The sequence below is a fragment of the Taudactylus pleione genome, unplaced genomic scaffold (assembly GCF_031769625.1).
Source record: "Taudactylus pleione unplaced genomic scaffold, aTauple2 ptg000205l, whole genome shotgun sequence".
Classification (NCBI taxonomy): domain Eukaryota; kingdom Metazoa; phylum Chordata; class Amphibia; order Anura; family Myobatrachidae; genus Taudactylus; species Taudactylus pleione.
Window position 1 is genome coordinate 1,600,936 of NW_028284607.1, and position 24,537 is coordinate 1,625,472.

Genomic DNA, 24,537 nt, shown 5'->3' on the forward strand with positions numbered 1-24,537 from the left:
CTTAACTTGCTGCTACATACTCCTTCCTCCCTGCCTACCCCATCTGTTTCACCCCTGTTTGTCTGTCCCTCCCCCTTAGAATGTAAGCTCCTATGAGCAGGGCCCTCTACCTTCTTGTGCATCTCCTTACTATACCTTCATCTACTTCTTACTCTCTACCAGGGCACCTAACACTTGATTGCTTTGCATTGTTGCTTATCTGGGTGTTATGCTCGTGAATGTAGCAATGTATATTATCCATGTCCTGTAATGTATTGTACTGTACTGTAAGTCACTGTAAATCAATCTTTGTTTATGTACTTTGTAAGGCACTGCGGAACACTTGTGGCGCCATATAAATAAACGATAATAATAATAATAGTGACGCGCAGGGTTCGGAGCCTCAATTACATTCTGTTCACTGATCATTTTCATCCAGTACAGTTCTAACCCCAGTAGTCTGGCATACCTGGATTATGTTTTTATTGCTTGCTTTCATTATTATGTTCTTAGTCATAGGATTTTGAAATAAATTGTTATACTATTTATCACACTATTGTGTGATTCTCCCTCTGCTTTACATGTTTGGAATCTATAATCATTAAATAAGCTTGGAGATGCACTGGTTTTACTGAACGCCATCAATCATGTATTTACATATGTATGTATGTATGTATTGTAAGTGGCACATGTTAGGGGCCTATCATTGCCATCACACTATTATTAATATATCTGAATGGTATATCCATCCTTATTTTACTGCATTTCACGTTTTTTTGCAAAACTCCTTTTTTATAGGACTCTCACGAGGATACATCCGTGAAGTTTCCAATCCTCTAAGAAGTTATTTTTTCATTTTATTATTTTTACTACATTAGAGTCTTTCACCTCACCATCTTTGCTTTACTATCTGGTGCAGGCCTGGCCAACCTGTGCTCTCCAGCTGTTGTGAAACTACAAGTCCTTTGAATGTTTTTCCAGCTGATTGCTGGTAGGGTATGCTTGGACTTGTAGTTTCCCAAAAGCTGGAGAGCCACAAGTTGGACAGGCCTTATCTAGTGGCTTAGTTTAGTAATGCATAAAATGTATTAAAGCTTTATTAGCAGTTGGTGGAAATGAGTTCCCCCCCTCACATGAACTGCATGAAAACTATTTATTTTTGGCTGCACTATTCATCTAACAGCCACAAACAAGAGACACTACCGGGGACTGGGGCAGATGTATTAAGCTCTGGAAAGTGATGAAGTGGAGAGAGATAAATGACCAGCCACTCAGCTGTTAACTGTCATGTTACAGGATGTGTTTGAAAAATGACAGTTGGTTGCTGATTGGTTGGTCGTTTATAACTCTACACTACCACTTTCCAGAGCTTAATACATCTGCCACACTGTGTCAAGTAAGGGACACCACCAAAAGCGGTGTGGCAGAAAGGACGCAAACTGGTGCGGTGTGACGGAAGGGATGCCACCAAAAGCGGTGTGACAGGAACGCTACCAGGTGCGGTGGGATGGAAGGCACCCTACATGGGGTGAAGGACGAAAGTCCCTACCCAGGACTGTGGGAAACTATGAAAGGGACACTACTAGAGCAGCGTGATGCTGTAGAAGGGACACTATTAGAGCAGTGTGATGCTGTAGAAGGGACACTATTAGAGCAGTGTGATGCTGCAGAAGGGACACTACCAGAGCAGCGTGATGCTGCAGAAGGGACACTACTAGAGCAGCGTGATGCTGCAGAAGGGACACTACCAGAGCAGCGTGATGCTGCAGAAGGGACACTACCAGAGCAGCGTGATGCTGCAGAAGGGACACTATTAGAGCAGCGTGATGCTGCAGAAGAAACACTACTAGAGCAGCGTGATGCTGCAGAGGGGACACTACTAGAGCAGCGTGATGCTGCAGAAGGGACACTACTAGAGCAGCGTGATGCTGCAGAAGGGACACTACCAGAGCAGCGTGATGCTGCAGAAGGGACACTACTAGAGCAGCGTGATGCTGCAGAAGGGACACTACCAGAGCAGCGTGATGCTACAGAAGGGACACTACCAGAGCAGCGTGATGCTACAGAAGGGACACTACCAGAGCAGTGTGATGCTACAGAAGGGACACTACCAGAGCAGTGTGATGCTACAGAAGGGACACTACTAGAGCAGGGTGATGCTACAGAAGGGACACTACTAGAGCAGTGTGATGCTACAGAAGGGACACTACTAGAGCAGGGTGATGCTACAGAAGGGACACTACTAGAGCAGTGTGATGCTGTAGAAGGGACACTACTAGAGCAGTGTGATGCTACAGAAGGGACACTATTAGAGCAGTGTGATGCTGCAGAAGGGACACTACTAGAGCAGCGTGATGCTGCAGAAGGGACACTACTAGAGCAGCGTGATGCTGCAGAAGGGACACTACTAGAGCAGTGTGATGCTACAGAATGGACACTACTAGAGCAGTGTGATGCTACAGAAGGGACACTACTAGAGCAGCGTGATGCTGCAGAAGGGACACTACTAGAGCAGTGTGATGCTGTAGAAGGGACACTACTAGAGCAGTGTGATGCTACAGAAGGGACACTATTAGAGCAGTGTGATGCTGCAGAAGGGACACTACTAGAGCAGCGTGATGCTGCAGAAGGGACACTACTAGAGCAGTGTGATGCTGCAGAAGGGACACTACTAGAGCAGTGTGATGCTGCAGAAGGGACACTACCAGAGCAGCGTAATGCTGCAGAAGGGACACTACCAGAGCAACGTGATGCTGCAGAAGGGACACTACTAGAGCAGTGTGATGCTGCAGAAGGGATATGGGAGGCTTCTCAATGGTCCTTCTGCAGCTTTAAGTGTAACGTTTTCTGATGCACTCAGTGTGGGCAATAATTGCAAATTTCTGGTGGAATTTAAATGGCAATAAGCATGTATCTTGATAAATGCCCCAAGTCAGTGTATATGGTGTACAATACCATTTACAATGTATCAAACAATGGCACTTGGACTCCTATTTGCTTCATTATATCTGCATGCACCAAAACAGTCAACATTCCAAAACTAAAACAAAATTAGGTTCTACGCTGCAAATTGAGATAATCTTGCAAGAACAAGTCCACAAGCACACAGCGTCATTGCTCAATTTCAATGTCAGCTAGAACCACTGACCAACTTATAAAACTTCAGAGACCTTTAACCAAGATAATTGATACACATATACAGATAAAGGAAGCAAAAATAGTTTGTATTTGTTTAATTACAGTTTACAGATTAAATACATTTCCATAAATTTTTTACACAGAAGAGGAAACTAGCTTTCTTCATCTTTCCAGCGTGAAGTGGGATCCTCATATTTAGGGGTGCAGTGCAATGTACAATCAAGGAGGAATACTGTGCCCTCCCACCTCTCACCCGTGCTACTTGTGGCCATTAGAAGCACAGAGAAGGTGCTCTAGTCCTGAGTGTGAAATTTATGATGAATGATGAAAGTGCAGATAGCCAGCAATGCCGTTTTCATTGGGAAGAATAATATAAGCAGTGTTTCAGGTAATAAATAAAATATTATGTTTTTTTTCCCTCTCTAAGCAACTTCACCAAAATACTTTAGTCTGTAATGCAGAACCTTGGTGTGATTCAGCTTTCAGATTGTGTTTTGCACAGACAAAATTCAACAAGCAAATGGAAATAGATAGGTTGCTGCCACAAATCTAGCTGTCTGGTGTTCTCACCTCCCAAGCCTCACCCTTCACACTTACTGCAGATACTCAGAAACTGTGGATTGGGGCGAGCAGAGACACAGGAGACTACAGGTCACTACGACAGAGAAAGGATGCCCTGGATCAGAAAGGGGGGGCTCAGTATGGGATGTCATTTTGATAGTACTGGATAATGTCGTATGTTCTGCTCCTGGAGGACAGAAACGAAGAGATGTTGAGTGAACAGCTCAGGGAAATGAAGGATAGTATAATATTAAAAAACTAAACATAATGCAGAACACTAACAATAATTAAATAAGTGCATAAAAAGTTTGGGTTTTTACATTAACATGAAAATAACAGTCATGGACTTTAATATAAAAGTAAAATGAATTGCCATTGGGAAAAATGTAGCCAGTGTCTAACATTTCTACACACACAGAAAAATCATGGTCATTCGATAAACTTGATATAAACTTGCGTAAAGAGAAAAGTTTGTTATTTATGCTACACATACACACTTAGGCCCAATATATTATTTGAACACAGGCAACATTTTTATTTTAACTATTTACCAAACCATATTCAAGTCACAGTTGTGTAATAATATGGTTTTAAAGTGCAGAGTATATTGAGAGTAGTCACTTCCAAATTGGCAGAAGGGTTCAGGAATTACGGCTGATTAATATGTAGCCCCCTTTTTTTTTCAAGGGACCAAAAGTAATTGGACAATTGACTCAAAAGCTGGTCATGGACAGGTGTGGGCTATTCTTTTATTTCTTTATCAATTAAACAGGAATAAGGTCTGGAGTTCATTCCAAGTGTCGCAAATGCATTTGGGGCTCTCAATGCAAGTGAAATAGGCCATCCTTAGGCTGCAAATACGAACAGAAAAATCAAACCAGAGAGATTGCAGGAACCTTAGGAGTGGCCAAATCAACTGATTAGTACATTCTGAGAGAAAAAGAATGTACTGGTGAGCTGGGCAACACAAAAAGGCCTAGACGTCCATGAAACTCAAGGATTCCATGGTAAAGAAAAACCTCTTCACAACATCCACCCAAATGGAGAACTCTCTCCAGGAGGTAGACATATAATTATGTACCATAAAGAGAAAACTTCACAAGAGCAAACACAGAGGGTTCACCACAAGGAGAACAAGCACAAGCCTCAAGAATAGAAAGGTAAGATTAGATTAGACTTTGTCAAAAAAACATCTGAAAAAGCCAGCCCAGTTCTGCAGGAGTATTCTTTGGATAGCTGAAACTAAGATCAACCTGTATCGGAATGATGGGAAGAAAAAAGTTTGGAGAAAGTTTAGAATGATCCAAAGCATATCACATCATCTGAAAAACACAGTGGAGGCAGTGTGATGGCATGGGAATGCATGGCTTCCAATTATACTTGCCTACTCTCCCGGGAGGCTCGCGATTTTTCGGGTAACGCCCCGCACCCCAAGATATCCCGACAACTTCTTAGTGAAATGGGCAGGATGGGGAGATTTTACCAGGAAGTTTGTGAATCCACTGGGAGGGGGTGGGGCTAAATGACGCGAACTGCGTAATTTAGCCCCACCCCATCCTTGGGGTCTAATGACGGCTATAGTGTGGCCCCACGCCACCAAAGCTAAGAGCAGCTCTCCTCTCCGGGCTTCTCCCGGAAAGGATTCGTATAAAGTCGGTAAGTATGCTTCCAATGGCACTGGGTCACTAGTGTGGGATGTAGTCTAAATACCGGAACCGGATTCCCGACAGCGTCAGGATCCCGGCACCTGTATCCCAACCGCCGGCATCACAAAGGTATTTGGGTATAGGTTTAGACACTAGGGGGAGGGTTAGTCACTAAGGGGGGAGAGTTAGGTTTAGGGAGGAGGTGGTTAGGTTTAGGCATCGGGGAGGGAGAGGTTAGGTTTAGGCACTAGGGCAGGGAGGGTTAGATCTATAATACTCTTACCTACCGCTGTTGGGATCTTCACTGATGGGATACCGTTGTCGTTATTCTGACCAGCAGCATCCCGACCGCCGGGATCTCATACCCAAACCCACTAGTGTTTATTGATGATGTGACAGAGGCAGCCGAATGAAGTCTGAAGTATATTGGGATATACTGTGTGCTCAGATTCAGCAAAGTTGATTTGACGGTGGTTCACAGTACAGATGGACAATGACCCAAAACATACTGTGAAAAGAACCCATCAGTTCTTTGAGGCAAACAAGTGGAATATTCAGTAATGGCTGAGTCAATCACCTGATCTCAACTGTGAGACACCATTTAGAGGTTTGGTATGATGTCGACATGCTCATAATGTCGACATTGACCATGACGACATTCATCATGTACCCAGTAATGAAATATTGACATATCGTCCCTAGTGGTCCCTTGTTGACCTATTCCCGACGGATGCTCTTCCCCGATCCTCTACCCCTAACCCTCCCTCTAGTACCCAATTCTAACCCCCCTCCCACCGCCTATCTCTAAAGTTAGCATTCTGACAATGTCAACATTTCACCTGTTAAAATTTTGAGAATGTTGACACATTGCCTGTCGACATTATGAATGTTGACATTGACATTTTCAACCTTTACACTACATCCCGCATTTGATGATGTCATGCGTTCCAGACTTCAGGCAGTCATTGACTGCAAATGACTCTCAGCAAAGTATTAAAAATTAACATTTAATTTATGATTATGTTAACTTGTCCAATGACATTTGAGCCCCTAAAAACAGGGGACTGTGTATAAATGGTTGCAGTTCCTAAATGTATCATACAATATTTGTATTCCTCCTCTTTAAATAAAGCTGGAAGTCTGCACTTCAAATTCATTTCAAATCCATTGTGGTGGTGTACAGAGCCAAAATTATGAAGCTGATGTCAGTGTCCAAATATATATGGCCCAACTGTACACAGAGGCAGTTTTATATATTATATTATATTATATCATATCATATTTCTGAGCAATAGCAGTCATTGTAGTCTCTCATCCAGTATCATTGCACTGTAAGACAATAATCATGTGAAAGACAGATTACAGACCTGTTGCTGAGGAAGCAGTTTTGAATAATCTTCAGGATGAAATTAGCTGCCTCCTTCTCTGTCATGTTGGGACTGAACCGGTGCCTGAATTTTTCAAAAGTACAGGGCGATATGTAAGCAGAGGAGACCCAGAGAGAGCTCCCAGAAATAGCCTTGTGTTTTCAATATTAACTCACTTCAGCAATTTAATGGTCTGTCCACGAAAGCACGGTAAGCCTGTGTCCAACATGAGCGTTACCAGTGATACTACAGCATCCATGTATGGTCTGTGAGACAGCATAGTGATGAAAGGAAATGCAGCTATAACATACCTAGCAGTACATTAACACTCAATGACAGCATTTGATAACCTTCAGCAGGTCAGATGTTACCAGTTGAAAAACAACAAGAAGAAAATTAATTTCAGATTCCCATGTATATATACTTCTATAAATGTCTTATTATTTTGTTAATGTTAAAATGAAACATGAAGTTATACGTTGCCGCTGACTGAATGCCACCTAACAGTAACCAAAGCACACAACAACTCCTTCCAGTGACAAACACATCATGGTGCCTCATTATAAGACCACTACTGTGCCTTCTGAATCATACTGTGCTCAATATAGATTTATTAGAGTCTTATGTCACATTCCGCTAAAGAAAGCGACCCTTCCAGGTCAGACTCTGCACAATATCTAGTTTTATTAAATGGGACATTTATTTTTATAATTTGCTTTAACCCAGAAAAGGAAAACAACTCACCTGACAGCTAGGTATCCACGCACACACATCTCCATGAACCATTTGAAGGGTGTTGCTTCCATTTTGCCTCCCATGATCATCACCATCTCATCAGTCAATTTTATATCTGGCTCCCAACCTAGGTTACCTCCTGGGGAACTCTCAAACATAAATCCAAAATCTGCAGGTAGAAAATAAATGGGGGACACGTACATAGAGTAAAATGGGTACCACAAGTATCCAAAGTAGCAAACACACAAAAAAAGGACAACTATGGTAATTGGCACCAACAGACAGAGGCACAGGGTCTGAGCACATTGCAATCTCTACATCTATAGGAGCAGGCACTCAAGGACTGGAGAGCAGGACACACCTAGTGCTGGTATGAAGCAGGAACAAGGAATGGTGCAGCACTAACCTATATGGATGATGTGACCCAGCTTATCCAGCATGATGTTGCCATTGTGCCTGTCTTTGATCTGCAGCAGGAAGAGCAAAAGGCTGTAGGCTGCCATACTACGTATAAAGTTATATCGAGCCTGAGGAAGAGAAGAACGAGTTTAACTTTATATGAAGGACTCTGGAAAACTGATAACAACAATTCCCATTCAGCAGAATGGCATATATAATATGACACATGGAAAGGATAATTCAGTATAGGAAAGCTGTGTTTATCTCTGCTTATGTCGTAAAAAATCATGCCAGAAGGAATCACAAAATGGATTATAAAAAGTCTTCAGCAGTGAACAGTGTAACACACTGTACCTTCTGAAAGGCGAGAGTAGACTCATCCCCATACTGCCGAGTGAAGTAGTCGTACATTCCAAAGTCGGTCTGACGGCCGAGCTGATCTCGCGAGGTGCAGTCTGGAATACACTCGATAACCCCACACTGCGATACAGCAGAAGTTTTATGGAGTTAATGATTGTCTCTGTGTATGACCAGTAAAAACTGAAAGAATCTAAAACTGATGTACCAAAAAGAATCTGCAATTGCAGATCAAGATGCTCATAGCTGACCCACACTACATGTAATATGATTGGAAATTAGCAACACTAAGGGTTAGTTGTTTCTCAGCCAGTAGCCTTACATTAAATAGGGCTTTTGCGGGTTGGACCTCTACGTTCACAGATTATGAGGATCTACCTTAAGCTTTCCCTTATCTACTCACCCCAGGAGCTGTCGCCACTACTCTATATGGAAAGACGAAGAGGTCAAGTCCTACCAGTTGGAAAATGTTCTTGAATAAGTCAATTATCTGCAGAGCCAGCATATCCTATCAGTGGAGGAAAGAACACATTACATGGACACATAGTCATTGCTCCAAATCCGTTATCTTCCACAACTTTAGTGATAGCTGCCAAGCTCACCACACAAACATTCTCTGTGCAAATGACCTGATCCCTTATTTATTATCATTTAGACTCTCTGTGAAATGCAACTTGTATACAAAATTCCCTTTTTCATGCAGTACTAAATTGCTGATTCCCATGAGATCACTATATGCATTGTGTCATAAATAGTCAGGTTTCATTTTTCTTTATAAATAAATCATGGATAATGAATTAAAAAACAAACAGTAACACTATTCAATGGGGGCGATTCAATTCAGCGCGAATTGAATAGCGCTGGGAGTGAGCTCCCGGAGCTATTCAATTTAGTGCGCTGTTTGGGTGGGCTAAGGATTTTTCTTGCCCCCTGGGATGGGAGGAGAAATCCGACCAAAGTGCCAGGTGCGCAGCTGTTTTTCAGCTTAGCGCGGCGCTAACAGCCATGCGCCCGGCACTTTGGTCAGAGAATGCCGGTGAACGCGCCTTAACACCCTTGTTTAGGCGCGATAACCGGCATTCTCTGACCACACAGCACACTGAATTGAATAGCTCCGAGAGCTCGCTCCCGGCGCTATTCAATTTGTGTTGAATTGAATCGCCCCCATTAACTGTTATAAAAAAACATATTATATATAAAGCCACTAACTACTGCTGACATTTTAGGCAAAAGTCACAGCCAATATCCCCCTCATGGCTAAGAAATAAGGGCAGAAGCGAATTGTAAGTTCAGCTCTGCTAATTGGAAAATGCACTCACTTGAAAAGAAGACAGCTTAACTACCTTAATGATACTGGAAGACAGAGTAAATAAAAACGTTCCTACCAGGCCCTAGCCGGGAGCCTAGTTTGCCTAGTGGGTGAGCCAGCACTGGCGCCTAAGCAAGTTTTACTCACTTGTCTGCAGTCATCTCCAACTTTAAAAATGGCTGCCTGCCAGCAAACCTTTTTATCTCCACCTTCCTCCTCACTCTCATCAATGGAGTCTGAGCGGCAGCTGAGGCCTAATTGAAATAGAGACATTCACACACAGAGTGATGCAGATAAGTCAAGAAGTGTATACAGTCTCTTTACATTACACAATGGTGGTGGTTATTGGCACGGCCACCTCAGACAGACACTCACCCTCTTTCTCCAGCTCACTAACTCCGCATCTCTTTACCTTGAACTTGGCCAAATATGGAGCTTTCGCAGCACTGCAATTACAGCCATTAACATTTATTCAATGTTGACCCAAAGGAAAATATGTCAAATAACATACACTATACAATTTTCTGTCAGATATCTGTCCAATCTGGCTGGTTGGAATGAAAACCTGGTACAGGTTGAGTCTCCGATATCCAAAATGCTTGGGACCAGGGGTATTTTGGATAATTTAACATTTTCGTATTTTGGAATATTTGCATATCATAATGAAATATCTTGGGAATAGGACCCAAATATACACACAGAATGCATTTATGTGTTATATACACCTTATACACACAGACTGCAGCTCATTTTATACAATATTTTCCATAATTTTGTGGCTCAAACAAAGTTTGTGTACATACATAAAATTCAGTTATGTTTCATATACTCCCTATACACACAGTCTGAAGGTAATTTTATACAATATTTTTAATAATTTGTGCCTTAGACAAAGTTTGTCTACATTGAACCATCAAATATCAAAAGGTTTCATTACCTCAGTCAAGCAAAAAAAATTCCTTATTTCGGAATATTCCGTATTTTGGAATATTTGGATATGGGAGACTCAACCTGTAATGTATGGGAGCAAATAACAATCTTCCATTTGCACACAAACACTGGAAAATAGGCAAAAATGGTTGTTCAGACAAATTGGTTAAAACACACAAATTTAACCAATTTGAACAATTTTTTTTATCCTTTTTTCAGTGTTTAAAACCATATGATCGTCTGTTGGTTGCTCCCATACATTACCAGGTTTTCATTCCAACCAGCCAGATTGGACAGATATCTGACAGAGAATTGTATAGTGGATGCCCAGCTTAATACACACATTATATCCAGACACACTGTGTACATGAACCTACAAAAATGATGGGACATTCACAGTGAATGGCCAGATTGTATGTGGATGATACAAATGATGACATCCCCCTGAGAATGCTAAATCATATAAAAACAAGCTTCATGTCTGTACAGCACATGCACATACATGTAACACTGTTTTACAATGTTTTTAGATTAGGAAACAAAAGTAGAAAGCAGATGCAAATATGAATGTGAATTCTCATTGACCAGCAGAGGAGTCTCCTGACTGACAGTTTTGTTATGCCCAAAATGAGCTATATGTCAAGGAACAAGCTTTAATAAAAAGACAATGAGCTACAAATCTTGGTATATTGAAAACTAATATCCACACGTACAACCTACAGTTCATGGGTTTTCTAATTCCCTTTAATGGGCAAAGTATAGTCTATGGAACCTAGTATATCAGTGTCTCATACAAAGCTACCAAGGGTTTACAGCACCTCTACGGAGGAGTAGATCCATTAATTACCAAGATATTAAACTGAATTTAACAGAAAAAAAACAATGAATTCCCATATGCACACATTTGTTTCCATTAAATAAAACAATAAAACAAAACTATGTACTTCTAACATTCGACAGCTGAGAAAACGATCATTATAGCCAAAAACACTATGTATGCCATATAGATCGTTATATCACCTCTGCATTGGTGTTCCAGATTTGTAGTCAATGTCCAACACTATGGCCTCTGGATTACTGGGCAAGTAGCATCCTGAAAGAGGGAAATACATAGGAAATATGTAACATGCAGAAAAATGTAGCACTGTCTACGCTTAGACAGAGAAACTAATATACCCAATGCATTGAATGCGCAGCACAGATCATTTTGGTTTTGCACTTGTGCACATGTATAGGCCCTGATTCAGATTAGTATGTAAACCCGATGATTTACATACTAATCCGATTGTACAGGGCCTGCATTCTTGCTAGCAGATCCCCCAAGCCGCAGCATGTCAATCATTTGTGGGGCGGAGCGAGGGCGTGCCTGGGCTACATTTCCCAGGAATGCTGAGGCCAGGGTCTGCGTCGGTGGACATAGATGTTCTGACCTCTGAAGCTGCTAGTCTGAGTAAGCTGAAGATTATTCAGACAGTCCAGTGCTGCCGCCATTATGATCCGATGCAGCGTCTACTGACACTGCACTTGGATTGCAAATGCTGTCAGGCACGTCAGAAAATCACTTCTTGAGCGTAGAGTAATGGGAAAGTGCAATATGTTTCCTATTAAAAGTAATGGTTAAAACCTGATGTTTACCAGTTCTGAGCTGGTGCAACATGCAAATATGTTTGTAGAGTAAAATTGCTATGTGCCCTTCTGCAAAGCCAGGAATGCCTTTATGGACCTGCCCTGCCACCTGTTTTATATAACACAAACAGAAAAAAAAAATCTTTTTGGAGAAATGCACTTAGAAATGTATATACATTTTAGTGTTATTAAAATCTAATTTGCCATCTGTCTGTCAACCTTACTCAACATTGGCATGTTTAGTGTTATCTAAGTGGTCAGGTGCACCATTATTTTGGAATGGAAAACACATTGAAGGGTGTAACCAAAGTGCTGAGCAACAAATCACTGTGAAGGACAGTAGCTAAGAATCAGTTGGATATGCTCAGCTTTGCACATTGACACATAATAGGGAATAGACACCGCAGTCTTACCTGGCTGCACTTTCACTTCAGACAGGGCACTCAGACAAGCTTTCTTCCGTTCATCTCCTTTAGGGAATGGCCTGGCAGAAAGGGAAGCATTACATTTCACCAGTTTTGTCATTTGGATATAAAAGTGTTACAATTTGACTTAAGAAAGTTTGGTGCGCCAATAATTTTGGAACCACATGTCTTGCTCTGCAAGCCTGCTGTGGAACTGCATATCCCTATAGGGGCTGCAGGGACATGTAGTTCCAGGACAGCTGAAGAAACAAGGTGTTTTTGTTTAACCCAGGAGTAGGTAAACCTAAAGGTGCATACACACGTAAAGATTTTCTGTCCAACTAGTTGATTGGTTGGAATGAAAATCTGGTAAGGTATGAAAGAAAATGACAATCAGCAATTTGCTCCCAAACGCCAGAAAATAGACAAAAACTGTCGTTTGAACAAATTTTTAGATCAAACATTTAACAAACTTGTCTGAACGACCATTTTCATCTGTTTTCTGGCATTTAGGAGCAAATTTCTGATCATCAGTTACTCCCATACATTACCAGGTTCTCATTCCAACCAATCAACTAGTTGGATGGTTGGACAGAAAATCTTTACGTATGCAACATAAGTTATTCCACAGAGCTGCAGGAACAATTTACCAGATTTAAACAGTTTTGTGCCTGGATCCACTTCATTTGGCTAATGAGCCTTATGGGAACATGTGTTTCCCCTAATCCCATTGCCAGGTTTCTCTGCACACACCTGACAAAACAATGACAATAATTAGGCATCAATGCCAGATTCTAAAGACATAAGGGAACAGGTGTGGTGAGATTTGTTATACAGAGCACATGTCTGCTCCAGGTCTTCAAATTATGATTTGTTAGGTTTCCATTTTATATAGATAAAGGCTCTTGGCATAGAAAAAGTGTACAAACAAAATACAACAAATGTAAATATCATTATTACTATTAACAGTTTCTTATATAGCGCAGCATATTCCATTGCGCTTTACAAATGGAAATAACTTTAATAGAACCAAACTGGGTGGTAACAGACAGACATAAAGGCAAGAGGGCCCTGCTCACAGGTATATAGAGAACTTCAGTTTAATTGGTGCCAATATATTCTTACTAGAGCATAATAAAATGATGACTGCTTCCAACACAGTATTCAACCTGTAATGAATATTTGTAAAATAAAAAAAGACAATAACATGCCCCTCTGTAAAGCCTGGCTGTCAAATGGTAGACTACTATGCAAATACTGCTAACCGAGTCCCTTTTGCGTTCCTTTACACTCATGGAAACCATTAGAAATGTAGACTGTATTCATTAAGTTACTGAGTTAGCAGACCTCACAAGAGCATGTGTAATTCCCAGGGGGAAAAAGATCTAGCAAAGGATTCTATGCATCTGGTGTAGTACTAGATTATTGGGAACCATAAAACCATGGGTGAACCCCTTTAGGTAGAATACAATTACAAAAATACCCCTTATGTTGCTGAATTTCCAGATGCATCACCATTACCATTTGCTAAATGCACTGCACACCTCAGAACACAGCATTTGGAGAATGCGGTCCCCAAAATGAAATATCGTGGCTGACTTCAACACCAACATTTTAGCTTTGTTCTCATACTACACCAAGTAAATCACAGCTGATTTTACTGGAATAACCATTCTATCATCTTGCCACAGGAGATAGCCTTGCTAGGCTCCAAGATGAAGGCCTTGACTCTGGAAACCTATATAGAGGTATTATGGTTTCATATTACATTCCTAACATTACTAATGACGGCTGTTTAGTCTATGATGCTTCTGCCATAAGAAGCTCCTACAGTATGCTCCACATTGCAGCACAAGCAGGATAACATTATGGACAGGTGCATAACAACAACAATTGTTTGTCATTGCACTGTTTCTATAGGTTTTTTGTTAGCAGTAGTCAGTCTGCCAATAGCAGGGGAATTCTAGGGCCTGCTGCAGCCAGATATTAGTGGCAGTGTGAGCAATGAATAAGACAAGTTGCGTGTTAAGGGGGGTATCCACTAGACGATAAAGTTGAACGATTGAATGATAATGATAAAATCGTTCGATAATCGTTCAAACATTGTTTGAACATCGTTTGCAAATCGTGCAGTAATTGTTTCTAACGATGTACGATGCGCGCTCCCGCTGGTCGTTTGATCGTCTCCTCCATCGACTGAACATGCAGGTCAATTTCACTTGATTGCTTAGAAATCGTTTACACATCGTTCACGCTGAACGATCAAACGATGAACCACTAACTGCCCACTATAGCTGAAAGCTCTCAATCACAGATTAAAACAACATAGTTTATTGTTAGATCGTTTGCAAATCTTTTGCAAATTGTTCAGAGTGGAAGATCATATTTCAAGGGAAACTTCAAGGGAAAATCGTTAAGAGGTTGGACAGGGATAAAATCGTCTAGTGGATGCCCCCTATAAACCTGTATGGGAATCATACTGCTGGTCTGACCTTTCACAACTAGTTTGACTGCTAGGAGGGGTTAAAAATTGCTAATACTGTGTGATTGGATTTGTGTTAGCTGCTGCAAACATCCTGGACAATAAATAAATGTTATTGTTAATGAATCTTGGTAGGAGATAAAATTCCTAGCACATGTTGGTTGGTAGACAACATTTCTGTTTTCTTGTCCCTAATAAAGGGTACAGAGTTTCCCATCAGCCTCAAACACAGCTGAGGGGAAACTTACAGAAATTGGGCCTCTGGATAGCTAACCTTGGGGTGTGGGGGTGCTGTTGCCAGAGTAATAAAAACCGGTGAAAGCAGGACTTTAAGAGAGATCAATCTCTAGCCACTGCCCAAGTCTTCCAGTAAGAAGGACAAGAGGCATGTCACATTAAAAGATTATGTGAATTAATTTTCTCTCACACCAACCCATGAAGTTTTTCCACACCCTATAGTAGTCTTTTGAGGAGACCGGCTTCCTAGCCCTGATCGTGGTCTGAGTAACTTCCTAATATAGGTTACTAGCCCGTAGAACCATAGCCCCAACAGCCAGTCAGGCCGAGACTTGATGGTAAAAGGGACCATGACTTAGAAGGTCTCCTTCTAGAGGCAGCCTCCAAGGCAGTTCCATTCATATACATAGAAAGTTGGTGTACCATGATCTTCTTCGCTAATATATTGCTACTAGAATTACTGAGACACCCTCTTTCTTCACCTTCTTGAGTACCAAGAAAGCCGAGTGACTGGAGGGAAAAGATACACTAGTTGGTACATGGTCATTGTATCCACTAGGAATGCAGGTTGTTGCACAGTACTAAGCTTCTTTGTGGTTCAATCGAGTGGCCATCATGTCAACCTCCAGATGACCACACCTTTACACAATCTAGTTGAAGGTCCCTATGTAGAGGAATCACATCTTGGGATTAATGGCAAGGCGGCATAGAAAATCAGTTTCTCAATTTTACACCCCTGGGATGAATGCTGCCAACATACCATTCTGCCCAGCAGCATATCTTAGCGGTTTCTGTCATTATCAAAATTGTGTACATAAACCACCTTGGTGGTTTAAGTATACATATATGAAGTTGTGCTAATGAATAAGAATGGGTTTGCCTCTTAGAAGAAGCAAAGCACATAGCAGGGAAATTAGCACTGCTCTGAACTCGAGAAAGTTTATAGTTAGCTTTGCTTTGAAAGGACTAAAGACCTTTCAGACCAAGGTTCAATATAACAGTTATACTGAAAAGTACTGTACTGCTCTAACCACCATAACTTTGATGAACACCCTTGAAGTTGTAGGTGTGTGGGTGGAGGCACAACTCTGCATCAGTGCCAGAGTGGGTGAGTCTGCAATCGTCAAGAACGAGATTCTGGACAGACTGAGAGCAGCGTCAATGTCAGTTTATGCCAAATACTTTAAAGTTTCCTTTGAATGGTCCACTAAGGGTAAGAATTGTAAGCTCTCACCGATCTCCTCATTCCACTTCTCTACCACTTTACTGACTCAATCGGCCGCTAGAACGTTTACAAGAGATGTTCCCATAGTAACATGAACTAATTTAAAAATTAATTCAGGTTTGTGCTGTCCTTCAAGGACACTGGATTTGGAATAGGTATAGTGGTGGATACAGCAAGATAGCCAATAGGGGCATCCTCTCTAGGCTGGGTTTCACATTCACCCAAATCACCATAGATGAAACAAAACCTCCTCTGGACCTGTGACCAGCTATCTGGTTTCTGCCACTCATCACCCAACAGCCTTGAAGATGGAAGCATGATCAAAAGAAAAAGCAGAGAAAAGGTATCCTGACAGAGTGATCTTTATAGTACTCAACTATAATAGAGAAAAAATATATAAGGGCACAGGCAAACCACATCAGACACAGGCACAGTAATTAGCAGACGTGACAAAAAATGTCCACATTCACAGCAAGATACAAGCACCGCTGACAAATGATTGCCTGACAATTTTGGTGGCCTTTCTAAATAGCATAACCCACCTAGGAGAAGATGTACCACAACTGTTGGTCCAGTGCAGACATGGCATTGTCACAGGGCAGTTTCTGCTGCTATGACTAACGCTATTGCAGGCTTATCTCTATAGTGTCCCCCACTTAAATTGTGCATCAGCCACAGGAGGTCCTGTACCACTACAAATGCAGGATGCAACAGCTGGGGCAGACTGTATGCCCGATCTCAACCAATTGTAGGGAGGGATAGGTGCTACTGCTACTTTGGCTGCCTCAGTTACCGGAGTGCAGCCCAGCACAATCGGTAGCCGATGCTTGGTTCCCTGGGGTCCTTGGTCCACTATAATAACTGCTGACACACTCATTGCCCTCTGGAGGCCATGAGAAGCTGGATTGGGAATAAGCACTTCCAGAGGTTATGACTGGTATGGGATATATGCTTTCTGCATTTAGAAAGGATTATGATAATGAGCTCAATTTCAGAAATGGATACATATTTTAACATCTGCTTCATCATCTATGGAGACAGCAGGACAATGACATATGTTAGATTATTATCCAAAGAACTAGAAAGAACTAGAAACAGTTATAAATGACAATATTACGAAAGACTACTGTGGAAATGCCATTATAAATGTGACCCTGCAGAACATATTGGCATTATACTTTATGCTTGCCAGTAAAATGGGAGTGGTATCCTAGCTGAAAAGGAATGCATATTCCTGAACAAAAGACATATGTGATCATATTGAACAATGATAAAAGAAATAGAAAAACTGCATGAAGACAAATAATGGTGTTTATTTAGGTAGCTATGAGTGATAGGGACCTAAATAAGAGGATATTTGGTACTCACTGTTAAATCCATTTCTCTTATTTCTCTGGGGGACACTGGAATACAATGAGGTGCAGAGCATGTGGTTTGTGTTGCAGGCACATCGTCAAATTTAAAGTGCTTTGTGGGTTGCCTCCTCCAACTCTATATCTCACAATGAAGGCTGCTTAAGTTTAAACTTTAACAAGCCCATAGGAGACAATAAATTACACACTCAATGAGTAGAAACAATGAACTACAATGAAAACAGCGTGCAACACAGAAAAGGTAGGAATACAATGTCCCCCAGATGGATTAAGAAATATGGATTTGATGGCGAGTACCAAAATTCACTAGCATTCTATCACAGTGAAGTTACAAAGTTGCCTCTAAGGGAGGGTACACGCACAGCTATGGCTACGCACAGCTATGGCTACGCGCAAAACTTTATGCCCAGGACTGGCATCTCTAGTTAGTAGAACATTACATTTGTAGAACTAATGTCATGTATGAATGGGGGACTAGATGGCCTGCCTGCCTTGCACAACTGCTCCACTCCGTTACTGTGTTGTGCTGCCCAAGAAGCGCTCAAAAATCTGGTTAGATCACAGGTGGTCAGGAATACATGAAGCCACCCTCATTCGTGTGCGTCATAAAGGAGGTCAGTCTTCCGGAAAGAAGCAGATATACCCATAGATCCTCACATCTATGATTACTTCATGGAAAAAGTAGTAGGTAAATGGAACAACCTCCCATCAGAGGTGGTAGAGGCTAAGACAGTAGATCAATTTAAACATGCTTGGGATAGGCACAAGAATATCCTTACAAAGGACTAAGGATCAAATAGGATTGAGGTTACCAAAAGATTAAAAAAAGGGCAGACTGGATGGGCCAAGTGGTTCTTATCTGCCATCAAATTCTACGTTTTTTATGTCTCCATGTATAATGTTATTAAGAAGACTAAGAGAATAGCTCTGCCTGAGGCAAGATCCCTGCCCAGAACAAGGATCACAATATCTTGGTCCAGATGAAACCTGAAAATAACTGTTGTTGAAATGAAGGCCTGGTATGCAGAACCGCCCTGTCCTAGCAAAAAAAAAAAGAAATTCGGATGTAAAAGATAGGGCTGCTAACTGAGACCCCTCAACTGGCAGAAGACATTGACAGCAAGAAGAAAACCTAGAAAACCTAGTGAAGGAATTCAGATCCATCAAATCCAGCGACAAGCATTTCTGTAATGCAGAAAGGACCAAACTGAGATCCCATGGTATAACCTGGTTGACAGAGTTTAGATATGGAGCACTCCCTGAAGAGAAATTTAAACTTCAGGAACACAAGCCGAACCAGCTGAAATTTACAAAAACTAGATTCAAACCACTGTCCAAGCCACATGCAAAAATGACAACAGAAGAGCAACTTAAACAAGGTTTTTGTGAACTCTTTTTCTTTCACATTAGGAGATATATATCTGCCAAACATGATAGAAGTTCTTGGAAGATACAGATTTCCTGACCTTGATTAACTTCTGAATGACCTGAACCAAAAACTTCTTAGGTCAAAGAATCTTGTCCTCCAGAGCCATGCCGTCAAAGCCAGTGGAGCCAAGTCGATAAGGAAAAACTGACCCTGACTGAGGAGATCTGGAATGTTAAGCAGTTGTTGTGGTTTTGTCACCATGCTAAGGATGATCAACATACCACGACCATTTAGGCCAATCTGGGGCCACTAGGTTGACCAAAACCTTCTATACTTTGGCCTTTTTTTAGTATGTGAGCTAGCATGGGAATAGTTGGAAACATGTAAAGTAAGTGGTAATTCCACAGGACTATCATTGCATCCAAAAGTACTGCTTGCAGATCCTTGGTGTGAGTCCTATTAGAGTGGTACCATGTGGTTCAACGAAAGGTCATCAAATCCACCTCTTGTATACACTACATTCCACAATTTGAATGAAGATACCATTCCCCAGGATGAATCTCATGACTGTTTGGGAAATCAGCTTCCCAGTTTTCTACTACTGGGATGAATACTGCAATTATGACTGACCATTTTTTTCTGAGCAGCTACAGATATTTTCTATTGGCGTTCACAAAGGTTGGGCCACAAAAAAGCCCTTAACTACAGAAAGTTGTCTAACGAAGACCTGGTAATAAAACCCTTGCAGACATTGGCCCAGCATCACTGCACTCCAACCCTTTTGAGTGGCTTCTATGGTCACTATGGTCCACTCCAAGAAGGACAGTTACCATTCTGGCCCAGGTTGCGTCTGCTGAGCCACCAAAGCAGGGACTGATGAGTGTTCGGTGAATCTCCAAATGTGGATTTGATAGAGACCAAAAGGCGAGAAGTTGCATCCACAAGCAACGTCCGCTGCAGTGGAGTAGTATGGTATGGAAATTGGCGCACTCCTGTAAGCTTCCACAGAGAATCTAGCAGTAGCCAGCTTCTCCCTATTATTAAAAGGCCAGGTCAGAATCACTATGGCTGCCAAATCTGGCCACAGGAGGGACAATTTTTGAAAACAGTTCCATCCTTCAGCCACTGAATGTTCTGCAGAGCAGTATTCAGGGGGAAAATCATGCTAAGGCCAATTTCAATTACAGTGAGAGAGATGGGGCTCCAGGAGCAGTGGTCATGACACCTGTGAACAGTGCTGGGTGACTTGAGCTCCACTGTCACCCACAGTGGGGAGGGCACAGTAGACGGTTGCAGATATGTCCTTCAAACCCGTCCCCTTTCAGCAGACTTCAGCCATGAGCTCTGCAGCTGCTAGTAAGGAGAGATCATTATAGGAAAAATAAAAACATACAAAACCGATATAGCCCAGGTTCCATGATGCTTGCTACATGATACAAAAATAAATTGAACGCAGCCTGCATTGTGGGATGCAGAGTGAGAGGAAACAGCCCACAAACTAATTAAAATTTTAGGATGTGGCTGCTGCACAGTCAGCACCCTCTACACATACAGTCAGGTGCATAAATATTGGGACATTGACAGAATTTTCATATTTTGGCCTCTATTCACCACCACAATGGCTTTGAAATGAAACAAACAGGATGTGATTTAACTGCAGACTTTCAGATTTAATTTGAGGGTAATTACATCCAAATCAGGTGAACGGTGTAGGAATTACAACGGTTTCTATATGTGCCTCCCACTTTTTAAGGGGCCAAAAGTAATGGGACTATCAACTCAAAAGCTATTTCATGGACAGGTGTGGGCTATTCCCTCATTATTTCATTATCAATTAAGCAGGTAAAAGGTCTGGAGTTGATTCTAGGTGTGACATTTGCATTTGGAATTAGTTGCTGTCGACTCTCTATATGAGATCCAAAGAGCTGTCAATATCAGTGAAAAAATCAAAACAAACCCATCAGAGAGATAGCAAAAACATTAGGTGTGGCCAAATCAACTGTTTGGAACATTCTTAAAAAGAAAGAACGCACCGGAGAGCTCAGCAACACCAAAAGACCGGAAGACCACGGAAAACAACTGTGGTGGATGACAAAAGAGTTATTTCCCTGGTGAAGAAAAACCCCTTTGAGGGTAATTTACATCCAAAATCGGGTGAACGGTGTAGGAATTACAACAGTTTTAATATGTGCCTCCCACTTTTTAAGGAGCCAAAAGTAATGGGACTATCAACTCAAAAGCTATTTCATGGACAGGTGTGGGCTATTCCCTCCTTATTTCATTATCAATTAAGCAGGTAAAAGGTCTGGAGTTGATTCTAGGTGTGACGTTTGCATTTGGAATCAGTTGCTGTCGACTCTCAATATGAGATCCAAAGAGTTGTCACTATCAGTGAAGCAAGCCATCATTAGGCTGAAAAATCAAAACAAACCCATCAGAGAGATAGCAGAAACATTATGTGTGGTCAAATCAACTATTTGGAACATTCTTAAAAAGAAAGAACGCACCGGAGAGCTCTGCAACACCAAAAGACCCGGAACCATATGGTAACAGGTTAGTTTTATTGACTCTGGTCATTCTCACTTTCTATGCGACTCCATAACTTTCCTGCTTCCGCAAGGATAACCTGCCTACAAAGATACAATAGACTTACTTAATGATGGCAGACACATTGGTTATTTTATTGAAGAAGTCAAATTCACGTTGGTAAAAGTCTTTGGCAGGCCCTGATAGCGATCCTGTGATCTCCTCCATAAGCTGCTCCAACAAATCACCAATATCAGCTGGAAGATGATAACACACAAATAAAACAAAGCAAAGAGCAACCACTTGAGTGCTTTATAAGCCAATGTTACGTTATGGCTGGTACGAGCTTTGCAGAAACAATGCAATATAACAACCACATGAAAAGACAGAAGAATTAACATTACTTACGATCCTTCTGATGCCCTTCTTCATCTAGAAAAATGTTGGTCTTCATGTTCCAGATAAACTGATGAGCCAGAAGCTGAGACTTGGCAGCTGCCCACAGGATGTATTCCCGGACATACCCCATCTGAGTGCACAAAAGACTTCTCCATCAGATCCACAAAGCAAATATCAGCTAACAGCATGATGTAAGGAAAGAAACTATCCTCTTCAAACAAACTTCAATAATACGTATTACTAGATAGGAGCTAACCGCTAAGGTTCAGCATGTTTGCAGATGATTGATTATGCCTGCACTGAACGATATATCGTTCAGTGTGGGAACCCTGCAGTATAGTGAACGACTGAACGATAACGATATCGTTATCATTCAGTCTTTTCACTGTCGGGTAGTGGATACCCGCCTTAAGAATTTAATTACTTACTGCTTTTTAATGAACTGTAAGTACCTACATATTCTATTGAAAGGAGCGTGTTCAATGCAAAGCTTATTATAAAACAGTAACGTAAACAGGACAAAAAGATGTTGGCTACAGCCAAAGTAAGCCATGTGACTGCTATGGAATCATCAGCATAGATAGCTATGGTTAATGTCATGTTTGAGAGATACTTCATTTACGCATTCGTTATTATCAATTCCAAGTAAGTGCACCACCTTCCTGAGATGGCAATGTTCTATGAATTGCAGCATAAACATGTCAGCATTATCCTACATTCTGATAATTAACAATAGGTCAGGTGGTACATGACACAGAAGGGACTCACCTTGTCATATCTCAAGGCTTGTACAATTTGTGGAATGTAAAACAGAATAGCATCCTGGAAGATCAAACAACACAATTGGGCACATTAAGAGGCCATAAAAATGAAAAATGTACAGACAAGACATCACAGTGTGTAGGTGAAGAAATAGGAGAAACACCAGAAAGTGAAGCAATTGCTATGTAGACAAGCAGCAAGTCAGTGCAAAGAATGAATTTGGTAACAAATACAGCATGTTTGAGTAATTACCGGAGGGAATGATCGTAGGACTTTGACTCCATACTGGGCAGTTAGTGGATGTGGAGGGTACATGCTGGAGAAGTAAGATAGCCCAGTGGGTGGGTCAGTTGGTGCCCAGCACAGAATATGACTGAGCTCAGGAGCATCTGCATCGATCGTATGCCACGTCACCAGATACTAGAGGAGGAAAATACCATTTGTACACAAACTCAATAGAAGGTAGAAAATGTAATTTATATCAAGCAAGGAAACAATTTACATCAATATTTATATTTAAAAAAAAAACATGGAGACATTGGCTAGTATGACCATCTGAATACTTACTTTGATTGCCTCTGGTACGTCGCTGACAGCACCTGGATCCAGTCTCACTAGCCGGGTCACTTCTCCACCAATGGCTTCAGTGTTCTTAAATCTGTAAATACATATTAACCCCCGATAATCACCACCAATGAGAAAATAATCCACAAAGTGAAGATGAAAATGTGGTCTCAAAATGTGAATCTTTATTGTAAATTGTTTTACATGAGAGATTCTTTGATTACTTTACCTTGTAGGCAACTGAATTGCCAGGTGAGGAGAAATGCTCCAAGCCAGGTTCACATTGTCTTTCCATTGCTTCTCGGACAGGCTGATGTACTTTGATCTCCAGTTTGCAACACTAATCTCTCCTGTCTGATCCAGCTCTAATTCAGGAGCAGACAGAGGGTTGTACCATGTGGTCAGTCGGTCAATCTCCGTGGCCTAGAAGGAGTACACAAGTAATAGTTTGGATAACTAACAATTTTATCACAAAAATTATATAATCAAACCTAATGTATTGCTTTAGTTTAGGTAGCGTGATAGACGTGTCTGATCTCTGTATAGGCCTATGCTGTATAAGCTGCATTGAATCATTCCATCACTCATGCCTCCAAGCACTAGGAATCAAACACAAATAAAAAACAATATTGAAAAAAATAGGATTTTGGAATCATCAAAATCCATTTCTACAAAGCATATAGGAGTGAATTCAGTCTCTATAAAGGCAGGACATGCTCAATGTTTCCAAAATGAAAAATGGATTTTATGGAGGGGATTTTTGGTTACTAACAGTTGCATCCATTTCTCTGAACCAAGGCTGGGGGACACTGGACCACGGGTTGTAGATTGGGACTGCAGGACCTGGCACTTAAACTAAACATGTAGCTTTAAACCCCAATCTCCTCCCAACTGCAACCCCAGCATGCTAGTACAACTTTAAAAGAGCCCGGTAGAAACAGTAACACAGTGAAACTGTATTAACAAAAAAACAAACCACCACATGACTGAGCGTAAGAGAGGGAACGCAGTGTCCCCCAGCCTTATTGAAAGATAAGGATTCAACTGTAAGTAACCAAAAATCCCCTTTTCTCCTTCATCAAGGCTGGGGGGACACTGGAGCATGGGATGTTCAACAGCCGCCTTCAGAGGAGGGAACGCTCAGGCTGA

At 41.4% G+C, this 24,537-nt stretch overlaps 1 protein-coding gene across 2 annotated transcripts in view; it reads right to left on the reverse strand.

The window, feature by feature from the left end:
- Nucleotides 1-3,197: 3,197 nt before the first annotated feature.
- PI4KA (phosphatidylinositol 4-kinase alpha) overlaps nucleotides 3,198-24,537 on the reverse strand; it is a 162,254-nt gene continuing 140,914 nt past the window's right edge. For both annotated transcript variants that reach the window (XM_088477833.1, XM_088477832.1), the window contains 17 exons: nucleotides 23,618-23,811; nucleotides 23,392-23,482; nucleotides 23,077-23,244; nucleotides 22,831-22,884; nucleotides 22,072-22,192; nucleotides 21,791-21,920; nucleotides 12,461-12,531; nucleotides 11,442-11,514; nucleotides 9,867-9,937; nucleotides 9,639-9,745; nucleotides 8,586-8,690; nucleotides 8,180-8,305; nucleotides 7,833-7,953; nucleotides 7,436-7,595; nucleotides 6,868-6,957; nucleotides 6,692-6,775; nucleotides 3,198-3,865 (listed from right to left, as the gene is read on the reverse strand). In XM_088477833.1, the coding sequence (XP_088333959.1) occupies nucleotides 3,814-3,865; nucleotides 6,692-6,775; nucleotides 6,868-6,957; nucleotides 7,436-7,595; nucleotides 7,833-7,953; nucleotides 8,180-8,305; nucleotides 8,586-8,690; nucleotides 9,639-9,745; nucleotides 9,867-9,937; nucleotides 11,442-11,514; nucleotides 12,461-12,531; nucleotides 21,791-21,920; nucleotides 22,072-22,192; nucleotides 22,831-22,884; nucleotides 23,077-23,244; nucleotides 23,392-23,482; nucleotides 23,618-23,811 (1,818 nt within the window). In that variant the 3' untranslated portion in view covers nucleotides 3,198-3,813. The remainder of the gene's footprint in view (nucleotides 3,866-6,691; nucleotides 6,776-6,867; nucleotides 6,958-7,435; nucleotides 7,596-7,832; nucleotides 7,954-8,179; nucleotides 8,306-8,585; nucleotides 8,691-9,638; nucleotides 9,746-9,866; nucleotides 9,938-11,441; nucleotides 11,515-12,460; nucleotides 12,532-21,790; nucleotides 21,921-22,071; nucleotides 22,193-22,830; nucleotides 22,885-23,076; nucleotides 23,245-23,391; nucleotides 23,483-23,617; nucleotides 23,812-24,537) is intronic.